This window comes from Saimiri boliviensis, chromosome 9 (assembly GCF_048565385.1).
Source record: "Saimiri boliviensis isolate mSaiBol1 chromosome 9, mSaiBol1.pri, whole genome shotgun sequence".
In the NCBI taxonomy this organism is placed as follows: domain Eukaryota; kingdom Metazoa; phylum Chordata; class Mammalia; order Primates; family Cebidae; genus Saimiri; species Saimiri boliviensis.
Window position 1 is genome coordinate 103,009,274 of NC_133457.1, and position 20,169 is coordinate 103,029,442.

The 20,169-nt window shown below is 40.7% G+C and overlaps 1 protein-coding gene across 2 annotated transcripts in view; it reads left to right on the forward strand.

Moving 5' to 3' along the window:
* Positions 1-20,169, forward strand: part of DHX35 (DEAH-box helicase 35) — an 83,070-nt gene that overhangs the window by 19,108 nt on the left and 43,793 nt on the right. The window contains exons 4-8 of one of the 2 annotated variants that reach the window (XM_003936383.4): positions 951-1,028; positions 7,221-7,325; positions 9,630-9,691; positions 10,848-10,917; positions 13,262-13,321. In XM_003936383.4, coding sequence (XP_003936432.1) covers positions 951-1,028; positions 7,221-7,325; positions 9,630-9,691; positions 10,848-10,917; positions 13,262-13,321 — 375 coding nt within the window. Of the gene's footprint in view, positions 1-950; positions 1,029-6,380; positions 6,400-7,220; positions 7,326-9,629; positions 9,692-10,847; positions 10,918-13,261; positions 13,322-20,169 lie in introns of those variants that run through there. The other variant, XM_074406534.1, reaches the window with a different exon arrangement.

Consider the following 20,169-nt stretch of genomic DNA (forward strand, 5'->3'; position numbering starts at 1 on the left):
TCCACCTGCCTCAGCCTCCCAAAGTATTGGGATTACAGGTGTGAGCCACCGTGCCCGGCCTCATATTGGATTTTAAGTGCCATAATCAAAAAATACATAGATATTAAATAAATTCATAAATCAGATAAATACACTTAATCACTTTTTTTTTTTTGAAAGTCTTGCTCTGTCACCCTGGCTGGAGTGCAGTGGCACAATCTTGGCTCATTGCAACCTCCAGCTCTCAGGTTCAAGCAATTCTTCTGCCTCGGCCTCCCGAGTAGCTGGGATTACAGGGGCGTACCACCACATCTGCCTAATTTTTTACATTTTTGGTAGAGACAGAGTTTCACCATGTTGGCCAGGTGGTCTTGAACTCCTGACTTCAGGTGATTCACCTGCCTCAGCCTCCCAAAGTGCTGGAATTACAAGCGTGAGCCACCACGCCTGTTCAATCAAATTTTATATATGTGTACTAATATAATCTAATGGCATATATTCATATATATATATATACATATATATATGTGTGTGTGTATATATATATAATTCAGTTTTATTTGATATGACTAAAATGTGTTGTGTGGTTGATATTTATATTGAGCCATCTTTATATATGCTTAAAAATTCTTTATTCTACAGATTTAGCACTGTTTTGAGTGAACTCTGGATGATTTTTGTTCCTTGAGGCAGCTGTAGTATATGGAGATTTTCCAGGACTTGGGTGTCAGAATCCTAGAATTGTGCCTTAGTTCTTCTGTTGATTAGCTTTGATATGAACTTAAGTAAATTACCTAACATTACCAAGCCTCAGATCCTTCATCTGTAAAATAATTCCCAAAGTTCTGCCGGGACAAGAACTGTGCTGTTTCCTTTCTTAGTGATTTTAACACAATACAGGAGCATCTTGGGGGAGATCGTTTCTGGAAAAGTGGTACCACATGTATACTTAGATGTGATTTTGTTTGTAGTACCTTGCAGAAGCTGGCTGGACAGCCGAAGGAAGAGTGGTAGGAGTGACCCAACCTCGAAGAGTGGCTGCTGTTACAGTGAGTTTTTTTTTGTATTGGACAGATTCTATCTGCGTTGTCTACATTTGTGATTTGTTTACATTTCCTAAAGGCTTTAAATGAATAGAAGTTGCTCCTTAAGAATTTAGGTCTTCAGTTGTTTTTTGTTTTCTGAGACGGAGTCTCACTCTGTTGCCCAGGCTGCAGTGCAGTGGCACGATCTCGGCTCGCTGTAACCTCCACCTCCCGGGTTCAAGCAATTCTCCAGCCCCAGCCTCCTGAGTAGCTGGGATTACAGGTGTGCACTACCATGCCTGGCTAATTTTTTTTTTTTTTTAATTTTTAGTAGAGATGGGGTTTTACCATGTTGGCCAGGCTGGTCTCAAACTCCTGACCTCGTGATCTGCCTGTTTTGGCCTCCCAAAGTGCTGGGATTATAAGCATGAGCACCCAGCCAGGTCTTCATTTTTAAAAGAATTATGATTTGAATTTTTTTTTTTTTTTTTTTTTGAGACGGAGTTTCACTCTTGTTACCCAGGCTGGAGTGCAATGGCGCAATCTCGGCTCACCGCAACCTCCGCCTCCTGGGTTCAAGCAATTCTCCTGCCTCAGCCTCCTGAGTAGCTGGGATTACAGGCACGTGCCACCATGCCCAGCTAATTTTTTGTATTTTTAGTGGAGATGGGGTTTCACCATGTTGACCAGGGTGGTCTCGATCTGTTGACCTCGTGATCCACCCGCCTCAGCCTCCCAAAGTGCTGGGATTACAGGCTTGAGCCACCACGCCTGGCCATGATTTGAATATTTTTGTTAAATTGATACTGCACATTACAAACATTTTAAGTAATAAAGTGCGGAGGAAATTTAAAAAAACACATTTTTTTAAAAACCCCAAATTTTACCATCCAGCATGTGAATGTTTGTGAACATCATTCCAAGCTTCTCCTGAAGATGAAGATGAATGGTTGACTGGTGAGATAGAAATAATTTCATGAAAATGGGATCATATCCAATATTTGTTTTTTATTCAATTTAACAAAATAGGAAACTTTAGTGAAGTAGGAGTAGCGACTGTACTTTGGATAAATGTTCACCACAAAATAATTTATTAAAGTTTGAAAAGTAAGAAAAGGCTGGTGTGGTGGCTCAAGCCTGTAATCCCAGCACTTTGGGAGGCCGAGGTAGGCGGATCACGAGGTAAAGAGATCGAGACCATCCTAGTCAACATGGTGAAACCCCGCCTCTACTAAAAATACAAAAAATTAGCTGGGCATGGTGGCGTGTGCCTGTAATTCCAGCTACTCAGGAGGCTGAGGCAGGAGAATTGCCTGAACCCAGGAGGCGGAGGTTGCGGTGAGCCGAGATCGCGCCATTGCACTCCAGCCTGGGTAACAAGAGCGAAACTCCGTCTCAAAAAAAAAAAAAAAAGAAAAGAAAAAAGAAAAGTAAGAAAAAAGAGTAGAAAAAGCATCAGGATGTTACCTATATTTCAAATTACATGTTATAGTATCCTGTTATGAAAGAAGAAGAAATTAGCACATATATTCTGCTTTCCACCTTCCCTTTCTCCATTCATAGTAGATATAGTCCTATCATTTTCATTTCAAGATGTATAATGTACATGTTCTTAATCATAATTCTCACAGGTGTTTAACCTTAAATCTAGCTTAAATTGATTGAGTACTCACCATTATTTTCCATGGTTTTGCCAACCCTGAGTTGCTTATTTTGCTTTTATTTCTTGTATTGGCTGAATTTTTTCATTCAGTAATTTTTTTATATGCTTGAGAATGTTCAATTGTGGTTTCTGTTGATATAAAATTCTTTTTTTTTTTTTTTTTTTGAGGAGGAGTTTCGCTCATTACCCAGGCTGGAGTGCAATGGCGCGATCTCGGCTCACCGCAACCTCCGCCTCCTGGATTCAGGCAATTCTCCTGCCTCAGCCTCCTGAGTAGCTGGGATTACAGGCACGTGCCACCATGCCCAGCTAATTTTTTTGTATTTTTTTAGTAGAGACGGGGTTTCACCATGTTGACCAGGATGGTCTCGATCTCTTGACCTCGTGATCCACCCGCCTCGGCCTCCCAATATAAAATTCTTGATCACGTGGTCCCTGCAAACTGTGCAGACTTTGCTCACTACCTTTTGGAATTGAGAATCACTGTGTAGGTACTTGAGCCACCATATGTGTTTTGTTGATACTGTGTTTTAATTCTTTTGTTTCTTTTAAATTAGCTCTGAAAGATTGCGTGCGGTGGTTAATACCTGTATTCCCAACACATTGGGAGGCCGAGGCAAAAGGATTGCTCGAGCCCAGGAGCTTGAGAATAGCCTGGGCAACATAGCAAGACCCCGTCTCTGCAAAAAAAAATTGTAAAAATGACTTGGGCATGCCGGCACCTGCCTGTGGTCCCAGCTACTTGTGAAGTTGAGGCAGGGTGACCACTTGAGTTCAGAAGTTTAAGGCTGCAGTGAATTATGATTGCCTCATTGCACTCCAACCTTTACTCTATCTCAAAAAAAAAAAAAAAGCTTTAAGAAAAGGAAGTAGAGCCTTTAGTTTGCCATTATTAACTGGATAAGAAATTAATTCTATTTCCCCAAGTTATTTTTGTTCTGTACTGAGTTTTAATTATTATGTTGTTCTTTTGCCCAATGTTCATTTTCTAATAGTGTTTAATTAAGAAGTAATACAATTTTACAAGTTGTGTGTGTGTTGTGTTTTTGTATGAAAATAGGGATAACAGTTTGGAAACTAAATTGCAAAGCTAGAGTTAACATTTTTTGTCACATTTTTTGAAAGATAACTCAGTTACCTAAAAATTAGAGCATTTTTTCCTGTTTGTGGTTTGGAATCTCAGCTCTTAATCAGTTTGCATTTTAGCTCCAAATTTGTAACCGTGGATAGCTTACATGAAACCACAGCTTTCTCTTGAAAGAGCAAAGAGCATGTAATATTAATAGAGCTGTCAGGTTCAAAATGCTACATCTCAGAAAGTACTTTATATGCAGATTAAAATCTGAAAACTGTCTCAGAGCTTAAAAACAGATTGCATAAGCTGTTGCTTGGTCTCTGTGAGAGGCAGTTAGTGATGAGTATGCTTGTTGAACTTATATGGTCTGGGTTTGACTTCAAGACCAGGTCCTCGCTGACCTGTGATTCAGAATAAGGTCTTACACCTGTCTTATTTCAGTTTTGTCATTTGTAAATACAAGAGTGTCTTGCCTACCTCATGGGCTGTGTGTATGTTTAATGAGATACAAATTTGTGAAAGCTTAGAGCACAGCACTTGCCAGTGGTAGGTGCTCAGTGATTTTTTTGTTTTTAATATTTTTACCTCTTTTTTCAAAAAGATAGTATTTGTCTAGTCTAGTTGATGAGGTTATCGGGAGCTGAACTAAAGTGATTGAGATAAAAATCTATTAAAAAGCCAATAGAATATAATCTTTTTTTTTTCCAAGACGGAGTTTCGCTCTTGTTACCCAGGCTGGAGTGCAATGGCGCGATCTCGGCTCACCGCAACCTCCGCCTCCTGGGCTCAGGCAATTCTCCTGCCTCAGCCTCCTAAGTAGCTGGGATTACAGGCACGCGCCACCATGCCCAGCTAATTTTTTGTATTTTTAGTAGAGACGGGGTTTCACCATGTTGACCAGGATGGTCTCGATCTCTTGACCTTGTGATCCACCCGCCTCGGCCTCCCAAAGTGCTGGGATTACAGGCTTGAGCCACCGCGCCAGGCCTAGAATATAATCTTATATTAGTATAATAAAAATTTTAAAATAGAGTTTGAAAATAAAAATATATACTTTTTATAGCAAATGTATGTATTCAAATAGTGAAGGAATAAGAGTAAACAGGTTTGGCTTTTATCTTAGAGACCCATAAAATGATTATATTTTTACAGAGATTTGTTTATGCTCATTCTTTTTTTTAACTTAAAATTTTTGTGGGTACATAGTAGGTGTATATATTTATGTATGCTCATCCATGCAAGCTTGTTTTCCCTGTTTCTAGAATCTCTCTGCACACATTATCTGTACCATATTTTGAGATTTATAATATAACACCGTGTAGAGTTGAAATTGGAACAATAACAGTAACAAATCTGTCTTGGTGAAATGCTGGTCATTGGGAAATACAACCTCCAGAGGTAGAGCAGTGTAGGATAACTTTCTGGTTCCATAAGATGTTTTGAAAGCCTGCATGATATAGACCAACTGCTGAATGATTGATTTGGTTTTGGCCTCCCCAGTCTGTAATTTCAAGTCACCAGGCAGAGCTGCTTCTGATCTTCATCTGCTCTTCAATGTCTTAAACACTGATGGGCAGGAAACGCCTGGGTGTTGCCTGGCTCAGAAGCTGAGTGCAGGGAGCCTCTGCCCTCCTGAGCCTGGGGCTGCTGGGGTGGAAAGGCTGGAGCAGTAAGCTCTGCCTGAGGACACCTCCTGTGCCAGCAATGTTATAAAGTCAGCACTTTGGGAACTGCGTGGGTGCTGGGAAGGTTGCCTTACCTGTGAAAGAGGGAGACTGAACTCCTTCCTTCTGTGGTGATTGGTGTGCTGGGTCCGTGGGAAGCCTCTATTAATATTGCTTCCCTTTGTTTCTTTTCAGTTAGGTAGTTTATGTGGTGGATACTAAACTTTTTTCTTTTTTCTTTCTTTTTTTTTTTTTTTTTTTTTTAAAGATGGAGTCTCTCTCTGTCACTCAGGCTGGAGTGTAGTGGCGTGATCTTGGCTCACTGCAACCTCCACCTCCTGGGTTTAAGTGATTCTTCTGCCTCAGTCTCCTGCGAGTAGCTGGGATTACAGGTGCATGCCACCATGCCCAACTAACTTTTTGTATTTTTAGTAGAGACGGGGTTTTACCATGTTGGGCAGGCTGGTCTTGAACTCCTGACCTGCCTCAGCCTCTCAAGTGCTGGGATTATAAGTGTGAGCCACTGTGTCTGGTCCTATTTTCTTTTAAATTAAACTAAATGATATGCATTATTGATCTTCCACTTTCATGCTTGTTCATTATTTTAAATATTTTCTATTAGTAAGTTAACTTTGGAATAGCCTTCTAGGGGAAAGCAGAGATCTTGCCATTGGATTCATTTTTCTCTTTCTTTCACTCACTTTTTTTTGGTTGTATTTTGACAGGTGAAAAATTTGTCTTTAGTTTACAGTCTTCATAATGCATTAAATATTTTGTCTTTTACTTTCACTTTATTATGTTACCTTGGATTTTTTTTTTTAATTAATCTTCTCATTCACTCATCTGCCCCCTTTATTTTAAACCTGAGTTCTTGTCTGTATTTCCCCCTCAGTGGCTTTGGCAGCTGGGACACATTTGTGAACTGTTCCAGGTATCTCACACTTGAAACTTTGCTTTCAAGGAGAAAATGAAACGGGCTCACTTTTGAATATGGTAATTCCTGTTCTGCCTTCATGGTCCAGGGGATGGGCTTTATTTTCGGGTGTGGAGATGGAAAGTTGTCCCTGGTTAGTGTGCTCTTTCTTTAGGAACAGGGTGAATCTCGTCATTTCTTTTACTTTCCTTTTTGCTTTGGCCACTAAATTCAGAGCTGAATTTGTGGCTCAACTTAAGTAACTTTGGCACATCTATGTTTAACATTTTCTCATTGGCTTTGATCTTTTGAACTTTTTTCTGTAATTTTTTGGATCTTGATCTGTAACATTTTTATGTGATTTTGCTTTTCATTATGAATGTTCTTATAAGTTGCGCCAAGACCGTTATAGAATGAAGTGAGATATATAAGTTAATAATTGGGTGGGTGTGGTAGCTCACAGCACTTTGAGAGGCTGAGGCAGGTGTAATAGCTTGAGGTCAGGAGTTTGAGACCAGCTTGGCCAACATGGCAAAACCCTGTCTTCACTAAAAATACAAAATTTAACTGGGCCTGGTGGCACTTGCCTGTAATCCCAGCTACTTGGGAGGCCGAGGCAGGAGGATTGCTTGAACCTGAGAGGTGGAGGTTGCAGTGCGCCAAGATTGTGCCACTGCACTCCATCCTGGGTGACAGAGTGAGACTCTGTCTCAAAATGATAATAATCATAATCATAAATTGCAAAAGTTATTATGCTTGTTCTCTAGTAACTTGCCTCTTTTTATTTTTCATTGTGTTCACATGCTATTTAGAATATAAATGACCTTTAGATTTTCCATAGTATGTGCTCTGTGCAGTAATTTCTATGTCTCTATTTTCAGCATGATCTTTCTTCCCAAAGGTTGCAGGGAGAGTAGCTGAAGAAAGGGGTGCAGTGCTGGGCCACGAGGTGGGCTACTGCATCCGCTTTGATGACTGCACCGATCAGCTGGCCACGAGAATTAAGGTAAAGTGCTTAAGCTGCTTTTCCTAGTGTAAATAAGGAAGAAGATTATTTTGGGAGAATTAAAAACATGTAGTCCTTGCTGCTGTACAGGACATTATACCGTGGCAGAAAGTGTTGGAAATTACTTGACATTCAGAGACTTTAGTCAGCTGGGAGACGCAGAGCTCTTTCAAAGAGTCCTGGAATCTTATCCCAGAAAGGAGCTTGGAAATAAGTTAGTCCTTGGTTCTACAGACGAAGAGGTTAAGGGCTTGGAAGGTTGAATGACTTGCTTGATATTTTATGCCAATCAGTGATAGGACCAGGACTCAAAGCTGTCTTTTCTAATGTGTATTTTATTGTATTTTCAGTGACTTAAATAGCTATCGAAATATAGAAACAAGCCTGTAAAAGACTTAAAAATAGAGACCATATAGTATAAGTTGATGAAGTGTAGAATTCATGAATTTTTTTTCACTAATTAGTACTTTTCCATTTTCATATGAAAATGAATTTTATATGTGTGTTCTTTGGCCTAGTTGCTAATATTGAAATAATTAGCATCAATAGTAATCAGTGTATAATCAACTCAATAGGGTGTCTACCACCTACCACCATGCTGGAATCAAAGTCTAATCAAACAGTGAATGAAAATAATCTAATGATCTAATGAAATGAAAACTGGTTATTAGAATCTCAGTTACCTTTTAATTTGCAACAGAGGAAAATCAAAAATAATCAGATGAGCTGAATGAACAATGCACTGATTTATAAAAATATGGACCTTATTTTCCAAGTTACTGTATTTTGTTACATTCATCTTGGTAGGTGAAGGGAATATTTTTCTGTACCATCAGATATATTTGAACTAGCTAATTTTCAGTGGATCACATAACCATAAAAGCCTTTGAGCCTTCCGTAAAAACCTTTTGTATTCCATTTGGTCATAATTCCAAGGTGCTCAGTTCTTGATTGGTGCTTTGTTGTTGGTGGCAAGTACTCACTTTCACTCTTGTGTACGTACGTGGCAGCTAGTACCGGGTCCAAGAAAAATGTGATGGAAATGCATCCCACACTTAGAACAAAAAAAGTAAAAACACTAAGATACACCATGCAAGGGAGATGGCTTAACCTAAAAACAAATTCAGTAGGTTAAGAAGACTGTTACCAAAGCATTTTATAAACGTCCATTAATCTTAAATAATATTAGCTGACTTTTCTTGAACATTACTGTGTGCTTGGTCCAATGCTAAATGCTTTACATGTACAGTCAGTCCTCTGTATTCTGCAGGCTCTGCATCTGTGGATTCAACCAACCTTGAATAATAACCAACAAAAATAAAAATAATGTAAATTAATAATACAGCATAACAACTATTTATATAATATTTTCATTGTTTTAGGCATTCTGAGTTATTCAGAGATGATTTAAAGTATATGAGAGGATATGCATAGGTTATTACATATGTAAAGGTTATCATATATGTATAGAGAATATGCATAGGTTATATGCAAACATTGTGCTATTTTATATAATGGACTTTAGCATCTGCAAATTTTGGTGTGAATGGGAGGTTTCTGGAATCAGCCTCCCAAGGATAACCAAGGAACTACTATACTATCTCATTTATTTTTCACAATAATTTGGTGAGGTAAATACTTTGATTACCTCAGTTTGAGCAATCAGGGACAGAGAAGATAAGTAACTTGCAATTACATTTTTGCATTTTACAAATGAGCAATCAGGGACAAAGAAGATAAGTAACTTGCCCAAGGTTCACACAGCTAGTAATAGATAGAACCAGGATCTGAACTCCCAGCAGTCTGACACCATAGCCCATGTTCTTAACCATGATCCTGTCTAGATTCTGTAAAATAATATTAATTGAAGTTTAAGTTAATAACCTCAAGAACTGCAGTCTATAGTCTTTGGGACATTTGAAGAGCAATTATCTTAGTCTTAGGGTGTTTCTTTGGGCAGAAACCAGTTTGTCTTCACTGCCTCTTCATCGATAGTCTAATAGTATCTCAACTATTATGAGATACTATTAGACTATCGATGAAGAGGCAGCTAATAGTCTCATAATAAATGCAAGTGAAATTCTGCTAAAAGATTTGCAACTCCAGCTGACAACCCTGTGTTTAAAGTCTTTCGTGAACAATTTCATTGCTTGATAATGAAAATATGGGGGCATTTTCCCATAGTCCTTTATGGGAATTTACTAGTACACATGCTGGCAAAGAGGTTTCATTTGAACTTAAAAAATATCATTAATATATAATGTAAGTGAATTATTTCTAAAGCTTTGTGTTTTTATTTTTTAGTTTCTTACTGATGGAATGCTTGTGAGGGAAATGATGGTTGATCCGTTGTTAACAAAATATAGGTAAATGTGTTTTTCTTATGATAGCTTTCCTAGTTTCCAAAGTCCACAGGAAGATGGGGAAGCAGGTGTGTTAGTAGCTGGGATTCACTTCTTTGTTCAGCTGCCCCAAAGCTTTTCTCTTGACCTTGGCTGTTGGGACCCTGGGTGTTTATCTCAGAATTTAAGTAGTATAGCCCTTTACAGACAGTCAAAAATGGGCACTTAAAATTCCTGTCATTACTTAAATAGTCTGGTGACTTGTCTTTTTTATTTTCCCTCTGTCACACTCCAGGATTGTTAGTGACTACAGAGAACTAACTGGCCCATGTTGAATGTAATATACAGAGTTCAAATAATTTTTTTTTTTTTTATCACTTTCCTTCTCCTTTTGTATCTGTCTTGTTACTCAGAGCATTAATGCTGTCCCACCCAGGCTCTTGTATTCTCAAGGAGGGTGTCATATTTGACCCCCCCGCACATGTGCATCACAACTGTGGTCATCTGCCTCTCTGACTATTGTTATGGCTTAACAGTCTTTAGGTGGTTGGGTTTTGTTCTGATTTTTTGTCTTTTTTTTTTTTTTTTTTTTTTTTTTAATTTTGAAATAGAGTCTCGCTCTGTCGCTTGACTGGAGTGCAGTGGCAAGATCTCGGCTCAGTGCAACCTCCGCCTCCCAGGTTCAAGCTATTCTCCTGTCTCAGCCTCCTGAGCAGTTGGGACTACAGGCGTGCTCTACCATGCCAAGCTCATTTTTGTATTTTTAGTAGAGACAGGGTTTCACCATGTTGGGCAGGATGATCTGCCCACCTCGGCCTCCCAAAGTGCTGGGATTACCCGAGTGAGCCACCGTGCCTAGACTGTTCTGATTTTTATGTGCTCTGTGGGGTTATAGGTTATGTTTTCATTTAAAATCAGATAGTAAATTCTGTTGGAATTCAGTGTGGATGGTAAAATACTTAAATATAACAGTAGTACACTATTTTTAAAATTCAGATATGTTAATGTCACCATTTTTATTAACCTAAGAATTGCCTCATTGTCAAAGAAGAGGAGTGACTTCTGTTTTGATGCAAAGTGATTGTTTGAGGACTAAGTACCCAGAAGCTCTTTGATGGTCTAGATGAGATGATCTGTGGTTTTTTTAGAGGCTCATTGAGAGTTTCTTTTTAATTCTTAGTGTCATCATGCTGGATGAAGCCCATGAGAGGACCTTATACACTGACATTGCCATTGGCTTGCTAAAAAAGGTATGACTTCACAGCCAGATTTTTATTTTTGTGTTTATTTTGCTGCCTGATTATAAAAGTTATTGTAGCAACTTGGAAAATACAACAAAATACCAAGGAAGAAAATTAAAATCATCCATAATCCTACCCATTCAGAGAAAAGCAGTGGTAGAATGTTGGCATGTTTTCTTCTCTTTTCTGTGTGTGTGTGTGTGTGTGTGTGTGTGTATGTGTGTGTGTACGTGTGTGTACTTGGATCTGTTTTGGCATACTAGGGATTGATTGAATTATATGTACTAATTTGTATCTTGGATTTTCCCTTAACATTACATTAAGATATTTCCCTGTGTCATTAAATATTCTCTAAAGTTTTTATTTTTAATGGCTGTTTAATCACATATCTGTCATAAAGTATTTAACTTCCCCTACTGTTAGCAATTTATATGGCTTGTAGATTTTAAATATTGTAAATACCATTGCAACGAGTACTGTACCCTTATAATTAAATCTACTGAATTTCTGTTTATTTTCTTTAATTTTTTATTGTTAAGCTTTCAAACATATCCCAAAGAAGTGTGTAATGACCCCCATGTACCCATCATCTGGCTTCAACAATTACAACTCACAGCTGATCTTGTTTCAATCTTCCTCCCTTCCCATATTTTCTGATTATTTTCTTTGGACAGATTCCCAATTAGAGTCTAGAAAGAAGTGGTCGAACAGGGTTATTAAGAGCGTAGGTGTTGAGTCAGACTGCCTGGGTTCAAATTCTGACTTTGTTGGGTTTACTTACCTCTAAAATGGGGATAATAGTAGTCTCTTTATCTGTGTGGGTACACTTTCTTCTATGGTAGCCACGAGCCACCCGTGGCTGTTAAGATATAAGTTAATTAAAATAGAAGAAAGTAAAAAATAAATCAGGTTCTCAGTCACATTGGCTATTTTTCAAGGGCTCTATAGCCACAGGTGGCTAGTGGCTTATGCATTGGACAGTACAAATAAGGAAAATCTTCATCATTGAAGAGAGTTCTATTAGACATAGGTGCTGTATATTATGATTTGTTATGAAGCTTAAGTAAGATAGCAAAAAACTTTTAGGTCAGTGCCTGGCATAGTGTAACAGCTAGACTGTGTGGTTCTTTTGTGCAAATTAGAAAAAGATGTCCCCTCTGGGAGGATGTCCAGAGCTAGGTAGGAGGCAAGTGGGCTGGATTGCTGATGCCCCTAGCCCCCTCAACCAGGCATCTTTGCACAGTGGGCACACTGTGTACCTGTATGCAGGGCCTCTTGGCTAGCACATATGTTAGTCTGTATTAGTCGTTATTATTGTCATTATTATTATTATTATTATTATTTTTTTTTTTGAGGAGGAGTTTCGCTCTTGTTACCCAGGCTGGAGTGCAATGGCGTGATCTCAGCTCACCGCAACCTCCGCCTCCTGGGTTCAGGCAATTCTCCTGCCTCAGCCTCTTGAGTAGCTGGGATTACAGGCACACGCCACCATGCCCAGCTAATTTTTCTATTTTTAGTAGAGACGGGGTTTCACCATGTTGACCAGGATGGTCTCGATCTCTTGACCTCATGATCCACCCGCCTCAGCCTCCCAAATTGCTGGGATTACAGGCTTGAGCCACTGCGCCTGGCCTTCATTATTGTTTTATTCCATGGCCTAAGATTTAGACTTTTTGATACTTTGGGGAATTATGCCACCACGTTATTATTTTTTTCAGGAACAGTATAATAAGAGGGCCAATTTCACTGAATCTTTGCCAACACTGAGTTTTAGCCTTAAAAAAAAAAAAAAAAAAATCCTTGCCAGTGGAACAGATGGGGAGAAAAAATTTCATTTTATATCTTAGCTATAGCTCATTTGATTACTTTTCCTATGCCTGTTGCTTATCCATTTCTTTGAGTAACTGTTAATATCTTTTGTCTTTTCTTGGCCATATTTCTGTCTTGGTGTTATCATTTATTGTTTATTTGCTGTTAAAATACTTTTTCATACATAAATTCAAAGTGTCTTGAGACCTAGGTATCAGGAAAAAATGGTTTTATTATCAGTAAATTCAAATTTGAGTCTTAAGGCCTCTCTATAGTTTTTATAATTAAAAATACTTTTACTTTGAAAATTCCATACATTTACAAAATTAGAAAGAATAGTGTAATGCCCCCTACCCTTTACCTTTGACAGTTATTAATTTGTAGTCAGTCCTTTCATCTGTAAGCTCCCCTACCTCCTTCCTCCTCGGGGTGGGGGTGGGGGGAAGATATACTGAATTATTTTGAAAATACATTTCAGGTATCAAATTATTTCATCCATAAGTATTACACTATTATCATTATTTCCTAATGTCTTCTTCTTTAGATTCAGAAAAAGAGAGGGGATCTTCGATTGATTGTGGCTTCAGCCACTCTGGATGCGGAGGTAAGAGCCTTTCCTCCTGTTTTCTCCTCTCGCCACAAACACTTTTGTCCTGTATATTCTTGGGAAGTTACCTCTAGCAAGATCCTATTTTTGAAAGAATGGCCTACCTTCTTAATGGGATCATCTGATGTCCTAGATTTCATACAATCAGAGGATACTCCTTTTCAGCTTGTGGGTGGAAATTAGCCTGTAATTAATTGAGTTTATAATTACCTACCTGTCTTATTTATCTACATACTGTCTTTCTCCACACCTAAGTGGGGAGCTTCTTTTTATCATTTTTTCATTATGAGCCTGTATTTATTGAATTTGTTTATTTATGACTATACTGTTTATGTTTAGATTTTTCTGTGCAATTGAATCTTCTCCAGGGCCGGGTGCTGTGGCTCACAGCTGTAATTCCAGCACTTTGGGAGACCAAGGCAGGTGGATCACTTGAGGTTAGGAGTTTGAGACGAGCCTGGCCAACATGATGAAACCTCGTCTCTTCTAAAAATACAAAATTATCTGGGCATGGTGGTGGTACATGCCTGTAATCCCAGCTACTTGGGAGGCTGAGGCAGGAGAATCACTTGAACCTGGGAGGTGAAGATTGCAGTGAGCCGAGATTGCTCCATTGCACTCCAGCCTGAGCAATAAGAGCGAAACTCCATCTAAAAAAAAAAAAAATTTCTTCTGTATATATAATAATTTCTATGGCTAAGTTTACATTATTTTTCTCTCTCGATGACTAATATTTTAGTTTAAATAGCAGCTCAACTCAACATGTATTTTTGACCACTTGCTATATATACATGCTAAGCACCATGCTGGATACAGGTGTTTCATACACTTCTTGACTTTGGGGGAAAAAGACACAGAAATAGATGTTTGCAGTTCAGTGTGTTCAAAGTACTGAGGCAGCCAAGGAGGGAGCCCTTCATTCTAGCCTGCTGGGGGGTACCCAGAAACTTTCATAGAGATGGTGACTTCCCAGCTATGCTTGAAAGATGGACCGCAGTTTTCCAGATGTGTAAAGGTGGGGAAGGACACCCTAAGCGTAAGTGGAATCACAGGACATGACCGTGTGTTCACAGAGCTTTATGTCTTATCTTGCCTGCCAGGCCATCATGGGTGAATTATCTCCGAACTCCCTCTCTGAATTTATCTTCCTCCTCTTTCTCTGATGCTCCCTACATTCCAGCCCCACTGACCCCCTTGCTGTTCTTCAGAATAACCCAAGCATGCTTCTGCTCTGGAGGAATCGTCTTTCTAGACCATTCTTCTCCCAGACAGTCTAACGTTCTCTCCTAATTTCATTCCAGTTTTGAGCGTTTATTAGCTCTTTAGAGAGGCCCTATCTAAAACACATCCCAATTGCTCTTTATTCCCTTATTCTGATTATTTTTTTCTGTTTATCTCATACCTGTCACTACTTAACATTATATCCATTGTTTATTGTGTGTCTCCTATCACTAAAATATAAGCTCCATGAAGATCAGGACTTTGACTGTCTTATTTTATCCCTTCCACCTAAAACAGTGTCTGGCATGGAGTCCACACTTGGGTTGAATGAATTTGATTGAATGGGAAGCAATAGAAGATTAAAATGGAGAGGTTGGCAAGGGCCAGATGACAGAAGGCCTTAGAGGCTCAGTGAGGGAGGATGAACTCCATCCTGTTTCTGGTTGGGAGCCATGGGAGCATGTGAGAGAGGGCAGTGATTTCATCATGTCTGGGCTCTAGAAAGATCATTCTGAGTGCTGTGTATATGAGACAAGAGTAGATTTGGAGTCGCCAGTAAGGAGGCCAGTTCTGTAATCCAGCTGAGATGCGGCCCCTGGCTCCTGGCTCCTAGTCTCCCTGTGGCTTCTGGGATATAGAACAACGTGAGGAGAGAGAAAGTTCAGCATGGCGAATGTACATGTCCAATGTGTTCCCAGTCTGGTTTATCAGACCTTTTCACAGGCTGTAGGAGTCTGTTGTCTTAGGTCTGCCCAGGGTAACTTTTGGGTTAAAGCTCCCTGTTGCTGAATTTGTTATCACCCTCACCCATGGTATCTGCTGGCACGCTCTTTTATGAACTATGGCTGACTTCACCTCTAGTTAGCTCTTCTGTGGCCACATTAAACAGAACATCTCTGCATCTTTTTCACCGCCCCCCCCTAAAAATTATTAAATTAAAAATTATTCCAGTTTTCATTGTGTTGAAAACTATAATGTCCAAGACTTTTCTTAGATTTTATTTATTTATTTATTTATTTTTGAGACTGAGTCATACTCTGTTGCCCAGGCTGGAGTACAGTGGTGTGATCTCAGCTCACTGCGACCTCTGCTTTCCAGGTTCAAGTGATTCTTGTCAGCCTCCCAAGTAGCTGGGACTACAGGCATGAGCCACCACGCCCAGCTAATTTTTGTATTTTTAGTAGAGATGGGGTTTCACCATGTTGGTCAGGCTGGTCTTGAACTCCTGACTTCAGGGAATCCTCCTGCCTAGATTTACAGGCATGAGCCACCACACCCAGCCAGACTCATTGTTAACTAATACTTATTAATTGCTTATAGTTGCCTTTTATTGTCTTGGTATGCCACAGAGATGAAAAGAATAGCTTCTTTCAGTTCTGTCTGTGGTAGTTCATATAGATGACTTTCTGGAAGCAGTTTTGTAAGCGGAAGGCAGCATGTAGGAACTTTGTAGGAACTTTGTCATGCCTTGCTCTGCTGTGGTTCAGGACATACTGGACCCTTGGTGAGCTGGGCCATTCCTTCTTTCTATCTTCACTGCTCAGCCAGTGCCTTCTGTGTGAGGTGAACAGTGGTTTCTGTGTATCTTTGAATGGTGGATCTGTGTGTGTGAGTCATCCTTGTGTGTGTTGTGGGTCCATGTGTGAGGGGCATGTGTGGGGCATAGGTTGTGAGTTTGTATGTGAGTGAAAGAAAGAGGATATGAGTGAGTGAAAAAGGGTAAGAACGAGGAGGACCATGTGGGAGTGGCAGTGGGGTTGGGCGTGGCTTAGGGAACATTTTGATCTAGAGGCCCAGGTGAGTCCAGAACTTGTCCCCTGCCCCCCAGCGGCTGGGTCTCTGGGTGACAGACTAATTTCAAACCTCCTAGAGCTTGGCCTGCTGCTAGGCCACCTGCTGTGGTTTCTCTGAAGGACTGGGGTGGCCCAGCCTGCAGATGAAGACAGCAGTGGCTGCAGCCGGGAGGCAGAGTCCAGCAGAGCATGATGGGGCTGATCAAGTAGCTGCTTTGATTGCTTTAGCTGCTTTCTTAAGGTAAGCCCCATTAAACGAGCAATTATATAACATGGCTGGGTATAATGTATTTATTGATCCTGTATCACATGATACTATGATACTGATTTGCTTTTATTTGTGTCCAACTACATAGCAGAAAATATGGTTGCTGGTAGCTCCCATGGTTTTTTTGTCATAAGTCAGCTATTTGAAGAGAGACTAGTTTCTCTTTCCAGGTTCTTAGAGAAGGAACTTAGGATCAGCTGGAGTCAGCTCCCCATCCTGGACCAGTCTACATGGGCCAAGGGCTGTTAGCCAAGGGATAGGCGTGTTGGGTAGACATGGCTGCTTGGTGGCCACTCCAGTGGGTCAGGAAGGAGCAGCTACCATGGAAGGAGCCTGTGGTGAGCTAGAAGACAACCCTGCAGATGGTGTCATTTACATTCCATTTCATAGACTGTCCCCTGGCTTTATATGATGTATGCTTCTCACTGTGTCTCTATGTCAGTGTGACTCCACCTCTTTGGTTTTTTTGTGTGTGTGTGTTTTTTTTTTTTTAGATAGAGTCTCGCTCTGTTGCCCAGGCTAGAGTACAGTAGCGTGTTCTTGGCTCACTGCAACCTCCACCTCCCAGGTCAAGTGATTCTCCTGCCTCAGTTCTCCTGAGTAGCTGGAATTACAGGCGACCACCACCACATCCAGCTAATTTTTGTATTTTTTTAGTAGAGAGGGGGTTTCACCATACTGGCCAGGCTAGTCTCAAACTCCTGACCTTGTGATCCTCCTGCCTCAGCCTCCCAAAGTGCTGGCATTATAGGCATGAGCCACTATGCCCAGCCGACTCTACCTCTTTCTCACCTGACTCAGATTCTTCTTTTCTGGATGTTTTGAACTCATTTTCCCCTTCCTGTTCCTTGATTCTGCCTCAAGATTCCTGCCTTGTTGGTACTGTATTTATTTACTTTTTTAAAATATATTTTGTATTTCGAAATAAAGATCTTCAAGGTCTTATGCCTTCTCAGTAAATGCTGAGTCTTAATCCTTGAAAGAGTAACTCCCTATCTTTACTTTTCAGTACCACATATTCCTTAACGGTAAGGTTTAGGCATCCACTCCAATAAAATTATCAGGGCATCATCTTCCTTGTTCTGCTTGCCTTTTTGGTAACATTCACCCCTGTCCAAGCCCTTTGGTAAAGTCTTCCTCCTCCTCCTTCCACAGTTCCTGGAGCCCTGCCAGCTCCCCTCTCCCACCTCCTTGTTGGCTTCTTTTTGGGCCCCTTCTGTGTCTGCTCTTCCTCCTCAAGGCTGCACACCCCAGTGGCCCCTGTTTCAGCTGAGCCTTCATGCTTGTGGCAGTCTTGACTGTGTGCCTGCACACCAACCAGCCTTAGCTGTCTAGCAGCTGGCTAGCCACGGACCTCCTAAACTCATAAACTTGTGAGTCTTGGATTCTCTCTCAGTCTCTTTTTCATGATCATAGTCATTCAGGCCAAGACCTCCATTGCTTTAAGAAGTTTTTATCCCCAGTTGAGTAAGAAGTCATTCCAGCCTTCTTTCCAATGTGCACGTGTGTGCACACACACTCACTGATTGCCAGTTGCCACCGGTTGTATTTCTGGAATGCTTTGCTCAGGTTCACACTTTGTCTCTCCTGCATTATTATGATAGCTTCATTAATTAGTTTGTTTGCCTCTAATCTCTTATCTCCTCTGCCTTTCTCCAGAATGTTCACTGGAGTCCGGGATCCAGCTCACAGGTCTGATAATATCACGCCCATCCTCACTGCCCTTATCTTGCCCATCGAATAAAGTGCCAGTGTACCTGAGCACTTGGGTTCCTTCAGAGTTACGGCTAACATCACTTATTGAGTGCCATTCTAGGCTAGACATGTGCCACGGCTGTCCCACACACTTTATTTGAACCTCACAGCAACCTTGCAGGGTGGATGGCAGTCTGTCCATTTTGCAGATGAGAGGGCTGACTCAGAGAGTCACATGACTCAGGATCACTAGGCAGGCCTGCCCTAGACCTTGGCTCTGTCCTCCCTTAAGGACCCCTTTACATTTTGGTCCACACTGTGCTATCGTCCTGTGAAGGGATGTCTCTCTCTTCCCAGCTGGTAATAATCCTCCTTAGCCTTTACAGTGCAGGCAAGGGGTACTACTGCCTCCATGAAGCCCTCCCTGAAAGCTAGTAGTTCCTGACCTCCGACTGTAATCTGCAGCTCTTTCCTGGCCACAGTATCAGTCAGCCTGAGGGTTTATTTTATGATCAGTTCTTTGCACATCTGCCTTCTATGGACTGTTTACTCTTTGGGGACCTGGGGTGTCTGTTCCCAGTTGTGTCTGTGAGGCTTTTAGTGTACCTGTGCCCTGCATGTCATAGGGATGTAGGAAGGCTTAAGCGACTTGAAGGGAATTTACCCAAAAGAAAGTGAACAGGGGTACTGGGTGAAATTCTGTATAGCACAACATAGTTTTGTTGGCATGTGGCACTTTTATGTCTGTGCTTACTCTTCTCAATTTTGAGATAACATATAACGTAACTGTATTTTATAGTTAAATCTAGTTTGCTATTTTAGAAGTACCCCTCGGAGCCCCTTCACTTAGAATTTGATGCCGTTCATTAGCACAGCTCCTGGGCGCCTGGGTTTCCGGAGCAGGATGGGCATGTTTTGTAAAGGTACATAGGGAAATAAAGACAGGCTTTGTAGTTATGTAGCCAGGTCTCAGGGAAATGAGTAGAGTTGGGGAATGGAAAGGGAACCCAGATTCAAATAACGGAGCACCCCACCCAACGGGATATCCAGCCCCCCTCTGCAGCGGGCACCACCTGCTTCCCATCTGGTGCTCACTTGCCTGCCTGCATGGTCACTTAGCTCTTCTCAGTCTCAGCTTCTCTTTGTGCTTTAGGGTCACATTCCCCAAGAGAGGCTCTTTGGTGGTGTTTCCTTCCCCCAACATTGGCCAGAGCCCTCAAGACAGGTCTCCTCTGGGCTGCAAGTGGTGCACAAGAAGGATGTGGCCACATGTTTGGGGGAAACTGCCAAGGGACACTTCTCCCAACAGGGTACTGCGGAAGTGTCAGGAAAGTACATGATTAATGGCCTAACCCACAGGAAACCTCGCACTCACTCCCGGAGGGTGTGTAAAGATGGTGAAGACTATCCTTGCCATCAAGTGGCCTAAAACCAGTAATGGGCCAGAAACACACCTACTGTTTACAGAAGGAAGTTGCCTTATAAATTGATAACTCGTATGATCATATCTATGTTTTCCAGATAGAGTTACTCACCAGCATGATCGAAACTACTGAACATGAATCACACCTTTTGATCTAATTTTTGGTTAAACAAAATACAGAGGATAGAAATAAGATAAATAATACTACAGCTACATGTTAATTCAGATGCTATACTGAATGCAGTTTTGAAATCTAACGTTTATTATTTTTATTAAAACTTTAGTGAAGAGTGTCATTGAAATGTGATTCTCCACAATTACAGTTAGAAGAATGTGATTTTAAAAAATTTATTTGCAATCCATAATCTATATTGCATATATGTAATCCTTGCTACTCACCTGTCTTTGGCCAGTTTTAGATTATTTTTTTTCCTTTCCATAAATC